This window comes from Oncorhynchus keta, chromosome 18, assembly GCF_023373465.1.
Source record: "Oncorhynchus keta strain PuntledgeMale-10-30-2019 chromosome 18, Oket_V2, whole genome shotgun sequence".
NCBI lineage: Eukaryota > Metazoa > Chordata > Actinopteri > Salmoniformes > Salmonidae > Oncorhynchus > Oncorhynchus keta.
In genome coordinates, this window is record NC_068438.1 from 18,892,137 (window position 1) to 18,916,476 (window position 24,340).

At 45.1% G+C, this 24,340-nt stretch overlaps 1 protein-coding gene across 6 annotated transcripts in view; it reads right to left on the reverse strand.

Moving 5' to 3' along the window:
- The window catches only part of LOC118396856 (BCAS3 microtubule associated cell migration factor), a 367,384-nt gene extending 343,359 nt beyond the window's left edge, over positions 1 to 24,025 (reverse strand). For 3 of the 6 annotated variants that reach the window (XM_052467524.1, XM_052467522.1, XM_052467523.1), the window contains exons 1-7: positions 23,892 to 24,023; positions 20,808 to 20,898; positions 20,054 to 20,108; positions 19,719 to 19,794; positions 18,176 to 18,282; positions 7,983 to 8,064; positions 4,303 to 4,375 (exon numbers count right to left, since the gene is read on the reverse strand). In XM_052467524.1, the coding sequence (XP_052323484.1) occupies positions 4,303 to 4,375; positions 7,983 to 8,064; positions 18,176 to 18,282; positions 19,719 to 19,794; positions 20,054 to 20,108; positions 20,808 to 20,878 (464 nt within the window). In that variant the 5' untranslated portion in view covers positions 20,879 to 20,898; positions 23,892 to 24,023. Of the gene's footprint in view, positions 1 to 4,302; positions 4,376 to 7,982; positions 8,065 to 18,175; positions 18,283 to 19,718; positions 19,795 to 20,053; positions 20,109 to 20,807; positions 20,899 to 23,891 lie in introns of all 6 variants that reach the window. The other 3 variants (XM_052467521.1, XM_052467520.1, XM_052467525.1) reach the window with 2 other exon arrangements.
- Between the last annotated feature and the right edge of the window lie 315 nt (positions 24,026 to 24,340).

Genomic DNA, 24,340 nt, shown 5'->3' on the forward strand with positions numbered 1-24,340 from the left:
TAAGAACACGACATTCCCACCCACAAATTGAAAACAAACAAACGTAGGAAATAAATCAAATGTCCCTGTTAGAGCTTTATTTCTCTCTTAATCAATTCTGTGGTTAGCTGGACCACAAAAGACCACACTGATCGTACACACACACATGATCGCTGTGTCCCCACTGGGGGGGTATGTGCGTGCGTATCATGGTGACTAAAAGAACAGCCCAAAGCCTCATGCTGGCTTCAAAAGCATCACTTCTCCAAAATCTGGTGCCTCTTTTAATACAAAGGCTCTGAGATTTACCATTTAATACACTTTAGAGGGATACCTTGCGTTTACCACTGCTAAACCTGTCATGAAAATAGCAATGAAAAGCACAGCTTAGTACCACAATAGGCTTTCATCTAAGTCTCTTTGAAAATGTTTAGTGGAATGAGTGGGGTTTTCCCTGCAATACTGTAATTAATATCAAGGCATTAGGTGACAGGATTATTATTTTTTTTTGGTGACAACAGGACTTAGTGGATAAAGCATTAAGATAAGGACAAATTAGGGACATGACATGATCGCTTTTTTAGGATCAAACTTGCTTTGTTGTTGTCGGGTGTCATTTCAAATTACACATAGCTTATATCTTCCTGCATTATATTAAAAACTGTGTGCTAAATGTGTCTAATGAATAATGAGATATCAAGGACACGACACCGGCCTTGTTGGTGAGGTGTGAAAAGCCTAGACTCAAAGCCGTGAGTTTTAAAGGACAGGTCCGTGGGAGGTTCACAGGGGCCAGCTGGAGGGCCGTGGCCTGGTGCTGAAACCATAATCTCTTGAAAGGCCCAGCACCTAAAACACTGGTAATGATAAATATTGAATTAAATAAATGTAAAAAGGAGGCAAGAAAAACATGCATCCTATCCACCTATACTGGTGCTGACGGTTTCCAGGTCACTACTGGCTACCTTCGGGCCGGCCGGAACCCTCAGAAAATATGAATCCATCCATAGTCTCCATGGTGACAGAACACTTTATTTGTCAAAAGTAAATAATAAAATCATGCCCACATCCTCTGTGCATCTGGAGATTTGGGGGTGGGTGTACAGGGTAGGAAGATTGGGGGGTTGTAAATGTCAGGGGCTCCGCTGACAAGAGCTTTTTGCCTGCCCAGCCACTTCATCCACAGTTCCCAAACTCAGAGGTTATGTCCCAAATGACATCCTATTCCCTAAAAGTGCATGGGCCCTGGTCAAAAGTAGTGCACTAGTCAGGGAATAGGGTGCCATTTGGGACAGAGCAGTGAGAACAAAAGCAGGCTTCTTCTTCACTGCTGAACTTTTACCCTGGGAGTGTGTGTATGCTCCCACTCCGAAAAACACCCACAAACAGTTAAGATGCCTCCGCCCTCCACCCCCTGCCTCTGTGATTTGCATTCATTGACAAAGAGCAGTCTTAAATGTTCTGAATGTTAATACCAGCGGACCTAATTAAATAATGTATATAATAACAACGACCAGCAGCAGCAGGGGCTGGAAACACAAACCCTTTCCAGACACTATGTGAGGAGAGGAGGAGCAGGAAGACCAGAGCCCAGGGGCGGATACAGTATGGCACACAGGCATTCTTCACTAATTCCCCCACCAACCCAACTGGCACTGGCGCAGTGCGTGAAGGGACACACATGTACTTCGCTGTCAGGAAAATCACTAGATCCATACATTGTTTTGGCTTAACGCATAATCCTTTCCATTGATAAAATGATGTTGAGTGGGTCTGGCTAGAAGCCCACAAATACAAGGATAGGCACACATGCTTTTCCCCCATTCTGGTTTTCCTTTAATTTGCAAATCTTGTAATCTAAGCCTCGAGCTGACTGAACCAACTTCTAAACCAGCGCTGCTCTCTCGGCCAAGACTCCAATCTGTTTTCCATTTAAGTGTCAAGCCGGCATCCTTTTTGCTGGTTGACAAAAGCTGTTATTTTAAAATGATTATATGCTAAAAATTGAGTGAGGACCATAGTAAGTTTACGAATGTCCTGAATGGAAAAACTGTTCTGTGGCCATAGGGTAGTCCTCTCTTCTTTTAATGTAGTGTTATTTACCAAACACCTCTGTCGGTCGGGAGTCAGGACGGCCCCAGCCTGGCTGTGCCATTCAGCCAGAGGTCAGGGTTTGGTCTTTTAAGCATCAAGCATGTTTTCACCATTACTGCTGAGCGTCAGTCACCAGGCCAAGCAGCCAAACCCTCCCCGTCTGTAGCTCTCTCTACGTGTCAGCCAGGACACAGCCAGAGCAGTGGTAGAGGCAGTACAGAGGTAGACGAGGCAGTAGAGAATCGGTGGCAGAGGCAGTAGAGGAGGAGGCAGCTTTAATTTGAAAACTTGGGGAAGGTGGTCTCCATCAAAGCCCAGCCGAAGACAGACTTCCTTATTTCATTTCCCAGGAAGGAAATATCGAGTTAAATGTTTCGATGTTCTGGAAGAGGAGCAGGGACAAGGGGAGGGGAAAAAGGGAGGTCATGGCAACGTATGGAGAGAACAGACGCCTGGGGTTCTCTCTCTTCACCAGGGGGGCTTTGATGGCTCTTATTACGTAGGACAAATTATAGGCTTTCAAATGTACTTAAGATTTGTACCTTGTAACGTCTGAACGTCACGCAGTACAACTAAGGGCCATAGCCTGTCTTTCCCTTCCCACACATTTTAATAAAGATCGACTCTGGTGACAGAGAAAGGACATTCCATTACCACATGGAAGTTTCACATCTTCTCCTCTTATCTCCTCCTCCTCCTGCTCCTCTAACCTCTACTCCCATCTCCTCCTCCTGCTCCTCTAACCTCTACTCCCATCTCCTCCTCCTCTAACCTCTACTCCCATCTCCTCCTCCTCCTCCTGCTCCTCTAACCTCTACTCCCATCTCCTCCTCCTCCTGCTCCTCTAACCTCTACTCCCATCTCCTCCTCCTCCTCCTGCTCCTCTAACCTCTACTCCCATCTCCTCCTCCTCCTCCTGCTCCTCTAACCTCTACTCCCATCTCCTCCTCCTCCTCTAACCTCTACTCCCATCTCCTCCTCCTCCTGCTCCTCTAACCTCTACTCCCATCTCCTCCTCCTCCTCTAACCTCTACTCCCATTTCCTCCTCCTCCTCCTCCTCCTCTAGCCTCTACTCCCATCTCCTCCTCCTCCTGCTCCTCTAATCTCTACTCCCATCTCCTCCTCCTCTAATCTCTACTCCCATCTCCTCCTCCTCCTCCTGCTCCTCTAACCTCTACTCCCATCTCCTCCTCCTGCTCCTCTAACCTCTACTCCCATCTCCTCCTCCTCTAACCTCTACTCCCATCTCCTGCTCCTCTAACCTCTACTCCCATCTCCTCCTCCTCCTCTAACCTCTACTCCCATTTCCTCCTCCTCCTCCTGCTCCTCTAACCTCTACTCCCATCTCCTCCTCCTCCTGCTCCTCTAACCTCTACTCCCTTCTCCTCGCTCCTTTTCTGCCTCGCCATGCAGCCAGATTGGCTTATCCAAGTCTGGTAAATTAGCAAGGAAAGTCAACCTAGAATCACCCAAAATGACTTACTAATGCGCTGCCTTGTGTCAGTTCTTGCAGACCTGATTATTTCTAGTAAAAGATCAAAACAACTATTTGACTTGTTGCTCCCTTGTTAACCAGGCATGTGACGTGACTGGAAGGAAGGAAGGAAGGATGGGGAAAGGGAACTCATGTTAAGGCGTTGTATGAAATGACAGTCTGATCTATATATAGTGCACTACTAAATAGGGTGTCATTGCAGACGTGGTCCGAGTATGCAAGTCACGTTGACATGTTGTGCAATCTGGTGCCACTGTGGGTCTGTCTGAGTGACCAATCAGTGAGATGGAGGCCAGAGAAATAGAATGACTAGACCAGAAATGAGTCCATCATCATACATATACTAACTTCTGAGACGCTCGAAAACTGGGGGCGCCCAATAAAATAAAACTATGCTTGGTCGCCAACTGACGCACATCACTCCTACTAGTGGTCATGGTTACCAGCAGCCATGGTTAGCACATGTGGAAACTGGATTACAAGTGTGTGTGGCGTAGTTCAACTTTGACCCAACCAGAGAAAGGCTTTAGAGCTAATGGACTGTAACTCTGATGATGTCATCAGGAAAAATCAACTCTTTCAACATGGGAAAGACTTGGGCTTGTACATAGAATCACATTATCGTATCTCTAGGGGCTTGTACTGTAAAAAGCACAGTTTGTGGATTCAGTCAGATACCACCCTCCTTAGCATATCTCCCAACCATGTCATGAGAAATGTGTACTGTACTCACCCCGAGGACCCGGTACTCTTGCACACCCCCAGGAGAGGCCTTTTGTCCGCAAAACTATCAATCATCAGCGGACCTAGAAGAAAAAGAAGAAAAAGGGGAGAAGAAGAAGAAAGGGGAGAAGAAGAAGAAAGGGGAGAAAAAGAAGAAAGGGGAGAAGAAGAAGAAAGGGGAGAAGAAGAAGAAAGGGGAGAAGAAGAAAGGGGAGAAGAAGAAGGGGAGAAGGAAAAAAAGGGAGAGGTGAAGGAGAGAGAGAGAGAGAAGATGATGAGGGACTGACAGAGAGCAGTGATCATTCATCATTAGGGGGCCTTATGCATGTGAGACAGGCCTGTTGTGTAGTGTGCCCAGTCCAGCCGGCCAGAGCCACCCACTCCACTTAACTAGCACTACTGTAGCAGGATGTGTGTTGATTACATTACTACAGCAGCTCTGTAATCAAATGATACCCCCTAAAAAATTGTGAAGAGATGGACTCCCGAGTGGCGCAGTGGTCTAAGGCCACTAGAGATCCTGGTTTGAGTCCAGGCTATGTCACAGCCGGCTGCGAAAAGGGAGAGACATGGGACGGTGCACAATTGGCCCAGCGTTGTCCGGGTTAGGGGAGGGTTTGGCCGGCAGGGATGGGCCAGGCGCATGCATGCTAACGCGGTTGCCAGGTGTGTGGTGTTTCCTCCGACACATTGGTGCTGCTGGCTTCCGGGTGAAGTGGGCATTGTGTCAAGAAGTGGGCATTGTGTCAAGAAGTGGGCATTGTGTCAAGAAGCAATGCGGCTTGGCTGGGTTGTGTGTCGGAGGACGCATGGCTTTCGACCTTCATCTCTCCAGAGTCCGTACGGTAGTTGCAGAGAGACAATTGGACACCACGAAATTTGGGATAAAAAGGGGTAAAAAAAACACAAAAAATTACACTAAATTCTGAAGAGGAAAAGGAGACCATATATAAAATAGAACATTACAGAAGTTGGACCGTCTCATTCCTGGCAACATGGAGGACTCATCCCTGCTGACCACAGAATAATGCCCAGGTTAACATGAAGAGTTATGGGGATCAAATAGATTAACAAACCAGCATGCAAGACATTAAGAAGAAAGGAGAGGAGGGAGACGGAGGAACAGAAACAGCACTCTGCGCAACGTGCTGAACTCAAACTATCTTTCCTCTCCGTATGGAGGGGAGGATAGAGCGAGATAGATTGACAGAGAACCCCTTCAAAGCTGAGTAGGGTTATTTTGTCTGCCTCTGTTTAATTCTTTGGGTTTGGGGCGAAATTACAGTATGGTAAAAGCCCAGTGGGCATATTTAGTTTCTTTCCCATAGGGCTCTGATGAAAGTAGTGCACTATGTAGGGAATAGGGTGCCATTTTCCCCTAATTGTCCCATTCCTAAAGATGGCGAGGGAGGGATGTGGTGTGTGTGCGTGCGTGCGTGCGTAGTGGGGGTCCAGATTGAAGAAGCTGTTAGGCCTGTGGAGGGGAGTAATTTAGCCCTGACAGTAATCAGTGTGAGTTCCTGTGGTGTGACCGTGCCGTGTGGGAGAGCCAATGTGCCGTCCTCAAACCCCTAACACTCCCAAACACAGCCTTTCTTCTGCACTCATATTTCTGTCATCAAACATCACAACGGGTCACCATATTGAGCTGTAGGCAAATAGGATTTCCCCAAAAGACCAAAGGGTTTCATTTGAACAATGCATATAGGAAAATAAACAGTTTCTGTAAATACAGTCAGGGGGAAATGATCTAAGATTCCTTCATGACTAGTGTTGACTATGCTTTGATTATGAGTAGACTGTAATTTCAGAGATATAATATAGCTCCATTTCAAACTCGACATTTGTATGTTTGACTGTTGAGTGTGGGTTTATCTCATTTATAAAGGAAGGCAAGTCTATACTGAAGCAAACATGTTTGCTGATATAAATGATATAATTTCCAGAGCCATTTCAGTAATTAGTCCCTTTACATGGAGCCTGGGCCTCTGGGTCATCTGAGTTCAGGTCCAACACAATACTATTACTACATCCATTCTACTGTTCAAGAGACCAAACAGAAGGCTCATACTGTACATATTAGGATGACTTGTCATCAATGCTCATCTATTGTACTGTGAATCCCTTTGGTAGGCGTATATATGGCCTATACCAGGAGACGGAAGAAAAGAGCATAGGTTACAAACTCTGGGATGCTGGACAGATAAACGGATCGCTCTCTTCGGAAAAACACCACTTCCTCCTCTATTCCAGGAAGGGGCCTTTTGACTTATTTGAACCGACACCTATTTTCAGGACTTTCCAAACCCGCCCACCCAGGATCCCGACTGAAACAATTGGTCTTTTAACAGCTGCCACAGAGCAACAGTGTTTGCGCCGGCTGCGTCTAACAGATTGCAATCAGTGTTTCTCGCTCTCTCCCCCCGCTACTCTGGTAGTACAATTCATTTTTATTTTAGCAGTCAGAGAATCGTTCCCCTCATGTGTTGGGTATCTGCTGCTTCTTATTACTGTTGGTGGCTTTCATCCCTGTCCAGGGTCCTTTCAATGCTGTCATTGTGCATTGTTGAAATCTGCCAAAGGACCGGAACACAGAGCGAGAACAAAAAGCTGATTTTCTCACCAGAACGCCACATGCTAGCGTTTTGTGCTTTTCACTTAATTTCTGAATTATACCTGCAGTGACAGCAAATTCAAACTTCATGCCTAGAGAATAACTAATTGGCAGAACGAGGGAAATCCAATTGTATATGGGTTTAAGAGGATGTGAATGCTTACAGTCTTCTATTAGATACAACGGTGTGTCTGTGAGGGTGGTCCATAGGAAACCTAGAGGTGATATGTCCCCTCTGCTTTCCATTGAAGTCTCTGATCGAACATGATTAGATCAGAACCTTGGACATGTTTTTCCCTGGCCTGCTTCTCTTCCATACCTAACCTTTAGAAATGCTATTACCCCTGTAATACAATGGGGCCAATGAGTCACTTGAGAGAGGGAGAGATATAAATGGTGGGGGGGGGGGAAATCACCAGAGCTCTGTCACTTCATTCTGAGCCAGTGGGGGCCAGGCCAACAGTATGATTGAGGCCAGGACTGCCTTTAATATTAGGATAGGAACAGGAAGAGAGGGGACGCTGGCATGTGGCTTCTGACTATTAACAAACAGGTAGTCTTTAATTAACCCATGACATATCACAGCAAACACACACACGCCACATCCTCAAACGACAAATTGTGCCACACTTAACTTCGTTTCAAGAGCGGTCCTTGAGCACTGGCGAGAACTGATTTGAGCTATAAGTGATTACATTTTTTCGGGGGAGGAGAGGCCGTGTTGAAAACCCACATCAGAGGAATAACAAGACCAATGTGCTTCAAAAACGCATACATTTAACTGCAGAGCGTTTTTTCTTCCACTTTGCAGATTGGGTGGATACATATTGACTGAAGTGGACAGAGAGGAGGTTCATGTGGCATGACAAGCTGAAAACAGCCAAGCTTTTCTACTAATTTCTAGAACGAAAGCATCTTGAGGACCTGAGTCCCTGGGAATAATCGCTTACAATGTGCATCACACTCAGATGGTCTGATGTGAACACGTAGAACGACAGAAATACAAGACTGGGAAACGTTATGGTAGAAGTAAAAGGTGAAAAATGGTAGAGGTAGGAAGGTTGATAGATACTCACTGATGTGGGGCGCTGGCAGGATGTGGGCAGCTCTCACAGGTCCGTGGCGGACAGAGAAAAGCTCCTGGGCCTCCCCACCCAGCTACAACAGAGAGGGGGGAAAAAGAGAGTAGAGAAAGTTCAACAACAATGTAAGAACAAGTAAATGTAACAAGTCAAAAGTAGTGTCACCAGTGAAAAGTCAAACGCTTTGAGACTATTTTACAGTGGCTGGCCAGCTTTCTCTCGCCGTCTTTCTGACATAAATGCATACAATGAACGCTCAGTCTAAGACCACTGTCATTTACTCTGATTTCTTATAAATAAAGGAAAGGAAATGTAACAAATGTATTTAAAAGAGGACATTGTTGTTTTACGGTTGTTGCGGTGTAGTTGCGTCAAAAACACTTGGCCAAGCAAACACCAGCTGAACAGAGGGAATAGAGCTAGGCAGGGGGACAAGCTCACCTATACAATGCTAGGGTAGACATTTCATATAAAACCGTTAACATTTTGCCAGTCAACAGGGCTGGAGTTGTTCTTTCTGATGATAATAAACTCCATGCATTGAGTGAGGTGACCACTAGTTCTTTACGAGGCTGCGCCGATAATCAATACGGCCATACTTCTGTTTAAGCCTCAGCGTAATGATAAGAATTATCAACGCTACACAACCACAAACTTAAAGCTCCGGTTTGGATGGAGGTTAAAGGGCTAAGAAGTCGGCAGCAGGGCAAAGTCAAAAAGACAATGTGGGGGCCCCTAGCTGGAACAAAGAGAGATTTGTTCACACTGGGAAAAAAAAATAAAAAAATCTATTCCAACTGCGTGGAAAGGGGCTTGTCAAGGAGGAAGGGGGCCCTAGAGGGAGATTGGGGGGGTGGCCTAGAGGGAGAGGAAGGGGAGCACTAAAGGGAGTGGAGGAGGGGCTGGTGGTTGAAGTGCCAACCAAAACGTAGTGAAAGCTACCAACAAAGGTCCCCAAAGCATTCCGATGCAAACGAGCAGCCAACTCTTTCTTTCTGTAACTGAGTCAACGGGACAGAGCGGGCTGCGGTGTCGCCTGGCTGGCAAGACCAGCAGTCTGATAACCAGACAGCTCAGCTAATTGGTTTCAAAAGCGCTCTGACTGATGCCAAAAATACTTTTAAAATGCTTTGAACAGAACTGAAATCAAACATAGCCTACATACAGTATCTGAAGTAAAGAATAACAGGTTTGCAGCTGGATAGTGTTCAGGAAATAGTGTTCCCACATTGACATGTTGAACATGGCCGCCACACCTGTTGTTCACCCAGCGTGTACTGTGTAGGCCTATATCCCCTGTCATTCTGAGAAGCTGCAGTATCTATAGCTATAGAGGTTATTGTAGGTTGCTTCCTGTCTTTACTGTTGTATCAGATGCAATGAGAACTGTTCATGGAATTAAAGTGGTAGCTGTGCCCCTGTTCGAGGCTCCAGAGATGCTAGGTCATCCCCTGCATTAGGCCCCAGAGAGAGGCTTGGATGGTCAGGTCAGAACCCGTAGGTGGTCCGTGGTGGCTGTGCCCCTGTTCGAGGCTCCAGAGATGCTAGGTCATCCCCTGCATTAGGCCCCAGAGAGAGGCTTGGATGGTCAGGTCAGAACCCGTAGGTGGTCCGTGGTGGCTGTGCCCCTGTTCGAGGCTCCAGAGATGCTAGGTCATCCCCTGCATTAGGCCCCAGAGAGAGGCTTGGATGGTCAGGTCAGAACCCGTAGGTGGTCCGTGGTGGCTGTGCCCCTGTTCGAGGCTCCAGAGATGCTAGGTCATCCCCTGCATTAGGCCCCAGAGAGAGGCTTGGATGGTCAGGTCAGAACCCGTAGGTGGTCCGTGGTGGCTGTAATCCCTGTTCGAGGCTCCAGAGATGCTAGGTCATCCCCTGCATTAGGCCCCAGAGAGAGGCTTGGATGGTCAGGTCAGAACCCGTAGGTGGTCCGTGGTGGCTGTGATCCCTGTTCGAGGCTCCAGAGATGCTAGGTCATCCCTGCATTAGGCCCCAGAGAGAGGCTTGGATGGTCAGGTCAGAACCCGTGCAGGTGGTCCGTGGTGGCTGTGCCCATGTTCGAGGCTCCAGAGATGCTAGGTCATCCCCTGCATTAGGCCCCAGAGAGAGGCTTGGATGGTCAGGTCAGAACCCGTAGGTGGTCCGTGGTGGCTGTGCCCCTGTTCGAGGCTCCAGAGATGCTAGGTCATCCCCTGCATTAGGCCCCAGAGAGAGGCTTGGATGGTCAGGTCAGAACCCGTAGGTGGTCCGTGGTGGCTGTAATCCCTGTTCGAGGCTCCAGAGATGCTAGGTCATCCCCTGCATTAGGCCCCAGAGAGAGGCTTGGATGGTCAGGTCAGAACCCGTAGGTGGTCCGTGGTGGCTGTGATCCCTGTTCGAGGCTCCAGAGATGCTAGGTCATCCCCTGCATTAGGCCCCAGAGAGAGGCTTGGATGGTCAGGTCAGAACCCGTAGGTGGTCCGTGGTGGCTGTGCCCCTGTTCGAGGCTCCAGAGATGCTAGGTCATCCCCTGCATTAGGCCCCAGAGAGAGGCTTGGATGGTCAGGTCAGAACCCGTAGGTGGTCCGTGGTGGCTGTGCCCCTGTTCGAGGCTCCAGAGATGCTAGGTCATCCCCTGCATTAGGCCCCAGAGAGAGGCTTGGATGGTCAGGTCAGAACCCGTAGGTGGTCCGTGGTGGCTGTAATCCCTGTTCGAGGCTCCAGAGATGCTAGGTCATCCCCTGCATTAGGCCCCAGAGAGAGGCTTGGATGGTCAGGTCAGAACCCGTAGGTGGTCCGTGGTGGCTGTGATCCCTGTTCGAGGCTCCAGAGATGCTAGGTCATCCCCTGCATTAGGCCCCAGAGAGAGGCTTGGATGGTCAGGTCAGAACCCGTAGGTGGTCCGTGGTGGCTGTGCCCCTGTTCGAGGCTCCAGAGATGCTAGGTCATCCCCTGCATTAGGCCCCAGAGAGAGGCTTGGATGGTCAGGTCAGAACCCGTAGGTGGTCCGTGGTGGCTGTGCCCCTGTTCGAGGCTCCAGAGATGCTAGGTCATCCCCTGCATTAGGCCCCAGAGAGAGGCTTGGATGGTCAGGTCAGAACCCGTAGGTGGTCCGTGGTGGCTGTGATCCCTGTTCGAGGCTCCAGAGATGCTAGGTCATCCCCTGCATTAGGCCCTAGAGAGAGGCTTGGATAGTCAGGCCAGAACCCGTAGGTGGTCCGTGGTGGCTCTGACGCCTGTAATGGTGCATTGTTTTAAGCTCTAAGCTCCACTTTTGTGATGTTTTTTGTGTTAAATTACAGCGAACCGTGCATTATCACATTACTGTCACCATAATCCACGTGTCTTTAGTAGATAAGCACATCCGAGGATGAATGCTCTTTTGCGCAATTAGTAGCCTCTTTTCAAAGTGGTGGATCAGGCCATTGTTTTTATTAAAAGTGCAGCTCGGTCCAGTGGCATTAAACTAGAGCATCATAAACCACTAGCAGGTTAAAGGAGCACAGAGAGAGGGAATAAGTGGAACTATGGTGGGAGGATGGAGGATGGGTGGGATTCCTACGGCAAATGGAGTTGGAGAATAATGGAATTTGCTGGATTGTGGGCGGGGGGTTAGGATAATGACAATATGGTGGGTATTGTGCATTACCCCACAGCTAGCTACAGAGCTCATCCTTGCTTTACATGGCTCTGGGTGACAAGACAGCCAGCCAGGCATCAACAACATCAGTCTCTGCTTTCTGCCATTACATTAGCCGCCTGTCTGCAAAGCAGCAATATGCCCAATTGCTTCTTTCTGTGTGTCTTTTTTAAAAAATATATCATAATATTAATTCAATTCTGGGTCTGGGTGGGATGTTATTTGTGGAAACTAGTGTTGTACACCGTGTTTTAATCTCTGCATTACCCCTCAGTTGTAGACAGACAGACATGCATTCAGACAGGACACACGGCAAGGGCATATTGATGGTGGATGAATATGATCAATGAATCATTTTCAACAAAATGAAATGCTTTTGGGGATCCTAAAACAACAGCTGATTTCAATTTTACCTTCCACCATGAGAGAGACATAACACTTGGTACTAAGGCCACAAGCGGAGGCCGTTTTCACTGTTGAGCTTCCAAGCAGGCGGTGGACCAGCGGTGATAACTTCTCTCCCTCTTGGAAGCACATGAAGACAGGCTGATATTGTCCCTATCTGGGACTGTATTTTAATAATAACAGCGCCCACACAGACACCTCTCTTCAAAGATGGTCATTTCTCCCAACACCTCTTCAGGCCAACTTGCCCATGGTAGTACGGGCCTCATCTGTCTGGGACAGGGCAGGCAACACCAATCCAGTCAAAGATCCCTCGCTGTCTGAGGGGACAGTAATGCACACACACACACGGATGGTTGATATTGTGTGTGTGTGTGTGTGTGTGTGTGTGTGTGTGTGTGTGTGTGTGTGTGTGTGTGTGTGTGTGTGTGTGTGTGTGTGTGTGTGTGTGTGTGTGTGTGTGTGTGTGTGTGTGTGTGTGTGTGTGTGTGTGTGTGTGTGTGTGTGTGCAGTCAGTTGCATTACAGAGGGTGTAGGCTTAGCGACTGTCAAAAACAAACTTCACAGCTACTCAGGGTTCGAGACCGAGGTGCTATCATAACTTAATATGAACCCAGCGAAAAAACACGTCCCGGAAACATGCCAAAACCACAGAAAAACTACAAGAGGGGTAAGAGTGTGATATAAAGAGGAGCAACACCGCAACAGTATCGAGTGTATCGCCCAGTTGGGGCCAATTCCAATTCTACTCCTTGGTTGACTGGTATTGAAATGGAACTATACTGTACCCAACTCGAGATGGTACAAGAATACTCTATATGTAGTACAGCAGCACATCTGTAGCTAGCTGGCTATGGCTTCTCTCCTCGTTTATTCTGGATGGTATTATGTAGGCTGGCTATGGCCCTTCTCTCCTCATTTATTCTGGATGGTATTATGTAGGCTGGCTATGGCCCTTCTCCTCCCCTCATTTATTCTGGATGGTATTATGTAGGCTGGTTATGGCCCTTCTCCTTTCCTCATTTATTCTGGATGGTATTATGTAGGCTGGCTATGGCTTCTCTCCTCATTTATTCTGGATGGTATTATGTAGGCTGGCTATGGCCCTTCTCCTTTCCTCATTTATTCTGGATGGTATTATGTAGGCTGGCTATGGCTTCTCTCCTCATTTATTCTGGATGGTATTATGTAGGCTGGCTATGGCTTCTCTCCTCATTTATTCTGGATGGTATTATGTAGGCTGGCTATGGCTTCTCTCCTCATTTATTCTGGATGGTATTATGTAGGCTGGCTATGGCCCTTCTCCTTTCCTCATTTATTCTGGATGGTATTATGTAGGCTGGCTATGGCTTCTCTCCTCATTTATTCTGGATGGTATTATGTAGGCTGGCTATGGCCCTTCTCCTTTCCTCATTTATTCTGGATGGTATTATGTAGGCTGGTTATGGCCCTTCTCCTTTCCTCATTTATTCTGGATGGTATTATGTAGGCTGGCTATGGCTTCTCTCCTCATTTATTCTGGATGGTATTATGTAGGCTGGTTATGGCCCTTCTCCTTTCCTCATTTATTCTGGATGGTATTATGTAGGCTGGCTATGGCCCTTCTCCTCTCCTCATTTATTCTGGATGGTATTATGTAGGCTGACTATGGCCCTTCTCCTTTCCTCATTTATTCTGGATGGTATTATGTAGGCTGACTATGGCCCTTCTCCTTTCCTCATTTATTCTGGATGGTATTATGTAGGCTGGCTATGGCCCTTCTCCTTTCCTCATTTATTCTGGATGGTATTATGTAGGCTGGCTATGGCCCTTCTCCTCTCCTCATTTATTCTGGATGGTATTATGTAGGCTGGCTATGGCCCTTCTCCTTTCCTCATTTATTCTGGATGGTATTATGTAGGCTGGCTATGGCCCTTCTCCTTTCCTCATTTATTCTGGATGGTATTATGTAGGCTGGCTATGGCCCTTCTTCTCTCCTCATTTATTCTGGATGGTATTATGTAGGCTGGCTATGGCCCTTCTCCTTTCCTCATTTATTCTGGATGGTATTATGTAGGCTGGTTATGGCCCTTCTCCTCTCCTCATTTATTCTGGATGGTATTATGTAGGCTGGCTATGGCTCCTCTCCTCATTTATTCTGGATGGTATTATGTAGGCTGGCTATGGCCCTTCTCCTTTCCTCATTTATTCTGGATGGTATTATGTAGGCTGGCTATGGCCCTTCTCCTTTCCTCATTTATTCTGGATGGTATTATGTAGGCTGGCTATGGCCCTTCTTCTCTCCTCATTTATTCTGGATGGTATTATGTAGGCTGGCTATGGCCCTTCTCCTTTCCTCATTTATTCTGGATGGTATTATGTAGGCTGGTTATGGCCCTTCTCCTCTCCTCATTTATTCTGGATGGTATTATGTAGGCTGGCTATGGCCCTTCTTCTCTCCTCATTTATTCTGGATGGTATTATGTAGGCTGGCTATGGCCCTTCTCCTTTCCTCATTTATTCTGGATGGTATTATGTAGGCTGGTTATGGCCCTTCTCCTCTCCTCATTTATTCTGGATGGTATTATGTAGGCTGGCTATGGCCCTTCTTCTCTCCTCATTTATTCTGGATGGTATTATGTAGGCTGGCTATGGCCCTTCTCCTTTCCTCATTTATTCTGGATGGTATTATGTAGGCTGACTATGGCCCTTCTCCTTTCCTCATTTATTCTGGATGGTATTATGTAGGCTGGCTATGGCCCTTCTTCTCTCCTCATTTATTCTGGATGGTATTATGTAGGCTGGCTATGGCCCTTCTTCTCTCCTCATTTATTCTGGATGGTATTATGTAGGCTGGTTATGGCCCTTCTCCTCTCCTCATTTATTCTGGATGGTATTATGTAGGCTGGCTATGGCCCTTCTCCTCTCCTCATTTATTCTGGATGGTATTATGTAGGCTGGCTATGGCCCTTCTCCTTTCCTCATTTATTCTGGATGGTATTATGTAGGCTGGCTATGGCCCTTCTCCTCTCCTCATTTATTCTGGATGGTATTATGTAGGCTGGCTATGGCCCTTCTCCTCTCCTCATTTATTCTGGATGGTATTATGTAGGCTGACTATGGCCCTTCTCCTTTCCTCATTTATTCTGGATGGTATTATGTAGGCTGACTATGGCCCTTCTCCTTTCCTCATTTATTCTGGATGGTATTATGTAGGCTGGCTATGGCCCTTCTCCTCTCCTCATTTATTCTGGATGGTATTATGTAGGCTGGCTATGGCCCTTCTTCTCTCCTCATTTATTCTGGATGGTATTATGTAGGCTGGCTATGGCTTCTCTCCTCATTTATTCTGGATGGTATTATGTAGGCTGGCTATGGCCCTTCTCCTTTCCTCATTTATTCTGGATGGTATTATGTAGGCTGGCTATGGCTTCTCTCCTCATTTATTCTGGATGGTATTATGTAGGCTGGCTATGGCCCTTCTCCTTTCCTCATTTATTCTGGATGGTATTATGTAGGCTGGCTATGGCCCTTCTCCTTTCCTCATTTATTCTGGATGGTATTATGTAGGCTGGTTATGGCCCTTCTCCTCTCCTCATTTATTCTGGATGGTATTATGTAGGCTGACTATGGCCCTTCTCCTTTCCTCATTTATTCTGGATGGTATTATGTAGGCTGACTATGGCCCTTCTCCTTTCCTCATTTATTCTGGATGGTATTATGTAGGCTGGTTATGGCTCCTCTCCTCATTTATTCTGGATGGTATTATGTAGGCTGGATAGTGTAGCACATCTGTAGCTAGCTGGCTATGGCCCTCCTCTCCTCATTTATTCTGGATGGTATTATGTAGGCTGGATAGTGTAGCACATCTGTAGCTAGCTGGCTATGGCCCTCTCCTCATTTATTCTGGATGGTATTATGTAGGCTGGATAGTGTAGCACATCTGTAGCTAGCTGGCTATGGCCCTCCTCTCCTCATTTGTTCTGGATGGTATTATGTAGGCTGGATAGTGTAGCACATCTGTAGCTAGCTGGCTATGGCCCTCCTCTCCTCATTTATTCTGGATGGTATTATGTAGGCTGGATAGTGTAGCACATCTGTAGCTAGCTGGCTATGGCCCTCTCCTCATTTATTCTGGATGGTATTATGTAGGCTGGATAGTGTAGCACATCTGTAGCTAGCTGGCTATGGCCCTCCTCTCCTCATTTGTTCTGGATGGTATTATGTAGGCTGGATAGTGTAGCACATCTGTAGCTAGCTGGCTATGGCCCTTCTCTCCTCATTTGTTCTGGATGGTATTATGTAGGCTGGATAGTGTAGCACATCTGAAGCTAGCTGCATATAGTTCCTCTCTTCTTTAAGAGAGAAGAGGTGCGCTAACAACAGAGTCGTTGTTCACAGCCACATCCCACCAGTGTGTGTGTGTGTGTGTGTGTGTGTCAGTCAGCCTCCGGTGTCAGTGTGTGGAGGGAGAAGTGTGTCATTTTCTTGGTGGCCTGTGGATGTTTAGAAAGGACTGATTAAGGACTTAGGCTGATTAGATCTCACAGGATGTATGTTTCTATGACAGCTTGCACGTGGAACCTGATAGTCCTAAATAGAGGCCTTTGCAGAATTGCAGGTTATTTGTTAAGTTGTAGAGCTGACAAAATTGTCTAATGATTTTACTAGAAAATATCTCAGTTATTATTTTCAGATAATCCTGGAAATTACTTTACTGTGGTTGAAAAATGAGTCAAAAGAACAGCTCTTTCAAATAGCCTTTACATTTCCTCCTTGTAGGGCTTTGAAATTAAAATCAAAAGAAAACAAATCTGGGTTTTTTTTAAAGTGCAGGAAAAACATGAATGCTATTTCCACTCTTAGGTTTTTCCATGAGTGGTTTCTTACTTTATTTCAATCCATATTCCTCCTTAAATATTTGACCCTGGGATGATACCAGTCACAACACAAACCACCTTAAAAGAATATCAAAAGTCCTCCATCTTGTTGGCTAAGTCTACCTCCTCAGTGACAGACAAGGAGAGAAGGAAATCAGTGGCCCTCCTCTCACCTCAATGATTCTCCTCACATTGTGGAGGCCGTTGCATGTCTCTCTATTGTTCAAGTCTACTCAATGTGGGTGCACAATAGTGATGGGTCAAAGAAAATCGATACAGTTCCACATCGGGATATTGTTTTTGATGATATAACAATATTATTTGTCTTAGTCGGCTGTACCAAAACACCAGTATTTTCTTTCAAAGTTTGTTCTCCATCTTCTTTTTAAACAGGGAACAATTTGTTTCAGCTCTTTTATTGTCATGACTAATAAAAATGTTGATGTCTCCCTCGTGTCCCTCTGCAGCAGACATATGGTGCTCAATATGTTTGGAACATCGAATTGCAATAAAATCACAGTATCGAACACATATTTCAGAAGCGCAACATATCGTATCGGCACCTAAGTATTGTGATAATATCGTATCGTGAGGTCCCTTGCAATTCCCAGCCGGAGTGCACAATAGGTGCTATGGTTCCTGTAATTATGGGACCTGGATAGAGTAGTGTCTTGTGTGACCCACCCAAACTGCTCTTCAAATGTAATTAGCTCTATATTTAAAATGAAATATTTCAACACCAAAAACACAAAAATCTGTATTTCATATGTTAACAACCACAACACAGATCCTAGAAAAACTGTTGGTGCAGAAGTTGTCAAGACTTGTAATTGACTGGAGAATTTTATTAAGAAAATAACTGTTAACACCCTGGTCTATCCTGACATCTAGTGGGGGACAAGGGGTACTGCAAATGAGAAACAATAATGTCTTGGGTTTTTAACCTTTATTTAACGAGGCAAGTCAGTTAAGAACAAATTCTTACTTACAATGGCGGCTAACACCGGACGACGCTGGGCCAATTGTGTGTCGCTCTATTGGACTCCCAATTATGGCCTGGTTGTGATACGGCCTGGATTCGAACCAGGGTGTCTGTAGTGACGCCTCAAGCACTGAGATGCGGTGTCTTAGAGAGCAGAGCCACTCGCGTGTCTGTTGTTGTTCAACATCTTTCTATTCAAAATGTATTTATAAAGCCCTTTTTACATCAGCAGATGTCACAACGTGCTTATTCAGAAACCCAGCCCAAAACCCCAAACAGCAAGCTTCGACACCAACAACAGCACAGTTACAACAAAAACACTCACGGATATGCTCCAGATCTGCATCCCGTCTGCATAACCAATCATGAGGCAGAGGGGAGGGTCACTGCTGCCACTGTGCATCTCCAGGAACTCTGGGGAGCGGGACGTATCTGATGGACACACAGGGAAGTTAGACATTTATATTCAGTCAACTCTGTAGACTTATTCAAACTTATTTTGATCAGTAACATCTTCCTGATATTGGGGTCAGTAACATCTTCCTGATATTGGGGTCAGTAACATCTTCCTGATATTGGGGTCAGTAACATCTTCCTGATATTGGGGTCAGTAACATCTTCCTGATATTGGGGTCAGTAACATCTTCCTGATATTGGGGTCAGTAACATCTTCCTGATATTGGGGTCAGTAACATCTTCCTGATATTGAACACCTTCCTATGTTGACTCCAATGCTTCCCACAGTTGTGTCAAGTTGGCTGGTGGTGGACCATTCTTGATACACACGGGGAAACTTTTGAGCGTGGAAAACCCAGCAGCGTAGCACTTCTGCCATACATTCAAAGGCACATACATCTGGTCTTGCCCATTTCACCTCTGAATGGAACAAAACATACACAATCCATGTCTCAATAAAAACCCTTCTTTAACCTGCCTCCTCCCCTTCATCTACACTGATTGAAGTGGATTTAACAAGTGACATCAATAAGGGATCACAGCTTTCACCTGGATTCACCTGGTCAGTCTGTGTCTTGGAAAGAGCCATTGTTCTTAATGTTTTGTACACTCAGTGTATAATCAGAGTCTATACGATACATTTGACTGCTTTGTTTGTTGCTGCTATCTAAAATGATTCATCCTTGTCTTTGTCGATTTCAAAAACCTTTTACTAAACTGTTTCATTTTCTAGAAGAATGGTTGGGGTTTAAGTGTTCCAGCTCATTCTTTTGAATAAATGTTTAACTCTAGCTACTTTGAATGAGTGTCAACTCAAGACGTTTTTAATGTATATGAGCCATTGCTTCCGTATAAAACTATTTGCTTTACATTGAGCATGCAAACAAGCAGGGCTGGAACAGTGAAGCTCTAAATTGAACGCCAAACAGAAGTCCTCTTCAAAAGGTTTGCGTAAATAACATTAAAGTGGTCAAAATTTGTATAAACACAGACAAAACGCTGTGTCTAATCAACACAGCTGTTGTCAGATTGAGGGAGAGATCTGGCGCACGCACACACACACACACACACAGATTTGTGCCATTGAGATACATCAGACCTGTCACTTAAAGTCCTTACAAGAAAAGAACCATCAAATGGTTCGCAAACAACGCCTGCCAAAGGAACTATTCATGTGTCACATTTAAACAGTTTTCTACCCAGGAATTCTAACAAGAGGCCACTTATCAGCATATTTCAGTAAACTCATAATATTCAAGAACCTGTTTATATATGGTTTAACCTAATCTGTGGATTCAAAATACCAGATAATATGAAGCAAGTAAGCACTTTTTATCAAAATGTGTATGCCCTCCAAGGTTGAACACAACACAGTCAAGGGGGGGAAGCTTTGAAACTGTTCTTGGACTTACCATTGATGTCGGCTTTCTCAAATCTGACCCAAACTATTTTCTCTTTTTCATCAGTTGGGGGTGCGCCAGTGTATGCCTTGAATTTAGACAAAAGACAAGTAGGAGATGAGGACAACAATTTATCAGATTAAATTACTGCACTCTGTTAATGTCATAGAATGACCTATTAAAACTTTTAAAAGATAAATTGTGATTCAGTTAATCCTATACTTCAACTCTCTCCGCCGTATAAAAACACCATTGACAGCCTGAGTAAGTCAATCTGAATAAGGGTAACATGTAATACACATTTCTGTTACTGTAGAAAAGATGACAATCAATGGAAACAGTCTTACCTGAGGGACCACATCTTGGAGGAAAGTCACAACACTCTCCATATACGACTGCTCACTGTAATAACACAAGAGCATTACCTTGTTGAATGTGTATACCTATGAGTAGAATATTTGTAGTGTATGCATAGGTATAAGTATTGTCTTTGCACTTAATTAAGCTAAATTGGTTGTAGTTAACACTTTCTGTTATGCACTCCCCACCTCAAAAAGTAGCCAAGGAAATATACTGAACCAGATCATATTGATCCATAGCACTGAAGCATATGTCTGAAACGGATGGTCAATAACAACCATCATGGGACTAGCTGTTAGGCAATGTCATGTCTTAGCAAGGGGAAACTTGTGTAAGTAGGTAGACCAGACACCTCGGGTGCAATAGCTGAAAGCCTATTATTCTGTGTGTTTATTGTGTGTGTGTTTATTGTGTGTGTGTGTGTGTTTATTGTGTGTGTGTGTGTGTGTTTATTGTGTGTGTGTGTGTGTTTATTGTGTGTGTGTGTGTGTGTGCGCGTGTTTATTGTGTGTGTGTGTGCGCGTGTTTATTGTGTGTGTGTGTGCACGTGTTTATGTGTGTGTGTGTGTGCGCGTGTTTATGTGTGTGTGTGTGTGCGCGTGTTTATGTGTGTGTGTGTGTGCGCGTGTTTATGTGTGTGTGTGTGTGCGCGTGTTTATGTGTGTGTGTGTGCGCGTGTTTATGTGTGTGTGTGTGCGCGTGTTTATGTGTGCGTGTGCGTGTGCGTGTGTGTGTCCTTACGTGGCAGCTTGTGCTCGCACCACAACCCCTCCAGCACAGCGGCTTGGTCTGCGCGGAGATTCTGATGCCATTCTGTCTCCAAGTCTTTATTCTACAGAGGAAAGAACATGACGATTACAATCCGGTAATAGCTAGGTTTAATTTATGTCTCTGTCTCCATAAAGTTCGAGACTAGTAGACTTTCATATAGGATGTAGAATGGTCACGAAAGATCTTGAACAGATTCCTACCACTTTTGGTTGTACTAATAGAACATTTTGTACTACAAAATGTAGGCCTAATGGTACACCTGATAGTCAACACAGTAAACCACGCCCCGCCCAATATAACCATGATTAGGACCAAATCATTACATTCAGTAACTAGGATGAAAGTCTGTTTCTTATTTTCAATACATTTTCTGTATCACATATCAATTTGAGCTTGATTACCTTTGCAACATTAAATTATCTGAAAGTTATTAAAGCAACAAAAAAAATGAGAATTCTGTTAATTGTCTACAGCTCAGCGTTCAACACCATAGTCCCCTCCAAGCCCATCACCAAGCTAAGGTCCCTGGGACTGAACACCTCTCTCTGCAACTGGATCCTGGACTTGCTGACGGGCTGCCCCCAGTTGGTGAGGGTAGGCAACAACACATCCGCCATGCTGACCCTCAACACGGGGGCCCCTCATGGGAGTCTGCTTAGTCCCCTTCTGTACTCCCTATTCACCCACGACTGCGTGGCCAAGCACAACACCATCATTAATTTTTCAGATGACACAACGGTGGTAGGCCTGATCACCGACAACGATGAGACAGCTTATAGGGAGGAGGTCAGAAACAGGGCAGTATGGTGCCCGGACAACAACCTCTCCATTTAACGTCAGCAAGACAAAGGAGCTGATCGCGGACTACATTCACATCAACGGGGCTGTAGTGGTGTGGGTCAAGAGCTTCAAGTTCCTCGGTGTACACATCACTAAAGATCTATCATGGTCCACAAACCAACAAAGCTTTGAAGAAGGCACGACAACACCGCTTCCCCCTCAGGAGGCTGAAAAGATTTGCCATGAGCCCTCAGATGCACCATTGAGAGCATGGCTGCATCACCACTTAGTATGGAAACTGCTTGGCCTCTGACCACACGGTGCTAGAGGGTAGTGCGTACAGTAAATCAGTGGGGCCGAGCTCCCTGCCAACCTGGACCACTGAACCATGCGCCATCAGAGGAAGGCCCCCCCAAAAGAATAGTCAAATACTCCAGCCACCCAAGTCATAGATTCTACAAGCAGTACCAATGCACCAAGTCTGGAACATTGTTCTGCTACTACAAGCAGTACCAATGCACCAAGTCTGGAACATTGTTCTGCTACTACAAGCAGTACCAATGCACCAAGTCTGGAACATTGTTCTGCTACTACAAGCAGTACCAATGCACCAAGTCTGGAACATTGTTCTGCTACTACAAGCAGTACCAATGCACCAAGTCTGGAACATTGTTCTGCTCCTACAAGCAGTACCAATGCACCAAGTCTGGAACATTGTTCTGCTCCTACAAGCAGTACCAATGCACCAAGTCTGGAACATTGTTCTGCTACTACAAGCAGTACCAATGCACCAAGTCTGGAACATTGCTATGCGACTACAACTATCTCCTTTCTGTGTCTAATTTGAAAGTGTGCCATTCAAAGGTGACTGTCTTCTTAAATTTAGTGGCTACCTGTTTTATTTATTTTCATTAAGAAGTGTTGTTAGCCAGCTGTCAGACTGTGAATAGACTTGTACTACATTTATCCAGTAGGGGAGAGTGGGGTAAATGAAACCATTTTTTACATTAAGCATCACTCCATCAAGGGATATATAGTATTCTAACAAAGATATCTAGGCTACATATATTTCACGATGTTGTGGATCCCAGGAAATAAATCAGAATTCAAGTAAACATTAGTTTTGAAAACTTAGCTTGTCCAAAAAAAGTGGTCTCTTGGCACAACTTACCTTGGGTATGGGGTAAGTTGTGCTACAGGACAGGGTAAGTTAAGACGCCTTCACATTTCTGTACTGAATGAAATTTATAGACTACCTTTTTAAAACCATGTCAATTTTTTATTTCCCAAACACAATTCAACAAAATTGCATTTTGGCTTATTTTTAAGCATATTTTAACACAGGCTTAACATCTAACAAACTGTACATTTCTAAAACACTTTAAACACAGGCCAGACCACGTTTTTACCTTATATCCCAGCCTTGCATTACACCTTGGAAGAAACATTTCAATTTGTTCAACTTGCCATTGGTTGAACTTACCCCAAGGCAAACATTTGTAATAAATTAGCCCACACAGCTACAAGGATGCACTTTCATGCTATGTGTTGGACCCCAAATGATGTATAGAACAATCTTAAAATGATATATTTTGGTTAAGATACAAGCATTATGAAACCTCTAACAATAAATTAATTTGACTTGGTGAAAATATGGCAGACTACATGAAATTATGACCTCTTCCTAAATATGTGGTCAAATTATACATTTTGTGTATGGTTTCCTAGAAGGATGGCTCAATTTACCCCTTTGGAGAATATTTACTCCACTCTCCCCTAGTAGCTAACATACTAACTAGAGCCATCTTACAATTAAAAAAAAAGTTTAACTACGACTGGATCTAGAAACTTGGGTTAAAGTAACTAACAAATATATGATTAGGTACACATACACGAACTACTGTTAGCCTTAACAATGATTGCAACATTTGGTAACACTGACAGCTAACTGGCTAGCTAGCTACTCTATCTAGCTCAAGTTGGTTCTTCCAACTAGCTGGTCAGCCTCAGATCACAAACTGAAGATGACTTAGTTAGCTAACAAGATAAATATCTGCTGATATTTTTTTTAAAGTCAAAATTGTTTGATAAATATAGCTAGCTAACTTAGATGTCAAGAACTAACGTTAGTCTCCAGTCCTATTCTTTCTGTGACAGCAGCTAACGTTAACCACCACCAGACAAGTTATTTAATCAAACACCAGTAGCACACCTATTTACTAAACATCATTCGCGAAGTTTCACCAAATAATGTATATATTATTCAATACGTACCTAGTGTGTTGTCTAGCTAGCTTGTTAGTTCAACGAATCTCCTAAACAATTGCCATAAAACAGTAGGAAAGACCTGGAAGAGTTGAAGACCAATGGTAGGACCCTCGCTGCGTTCACCAAGCCAATCGGTGTACGACAGAGGCGGGTGTTGTAGGTCCTCGACCAATCAGAATGCATAATAATACCTTTTTTGTCCCATGATAATTTTGAGGAATCTCGCAGATTATTTTGGGAGTGATTGTTATATTTGATCAACAGCTTCATGTTATTTGCATGAGTCACAACAACAGATAATGAATGACCCTGTCGTGAACGTGCTCACCATGACACAAAGCCCGACTTCGAACCCCACAGATGTGTTTGTTTACATCGAGTTCTCGCGTGATACTGCTTCGCATGTGTCTGAGGCAGTTTCAGCGAGAACTCTGGGCCCAGTTGCATGAAACATA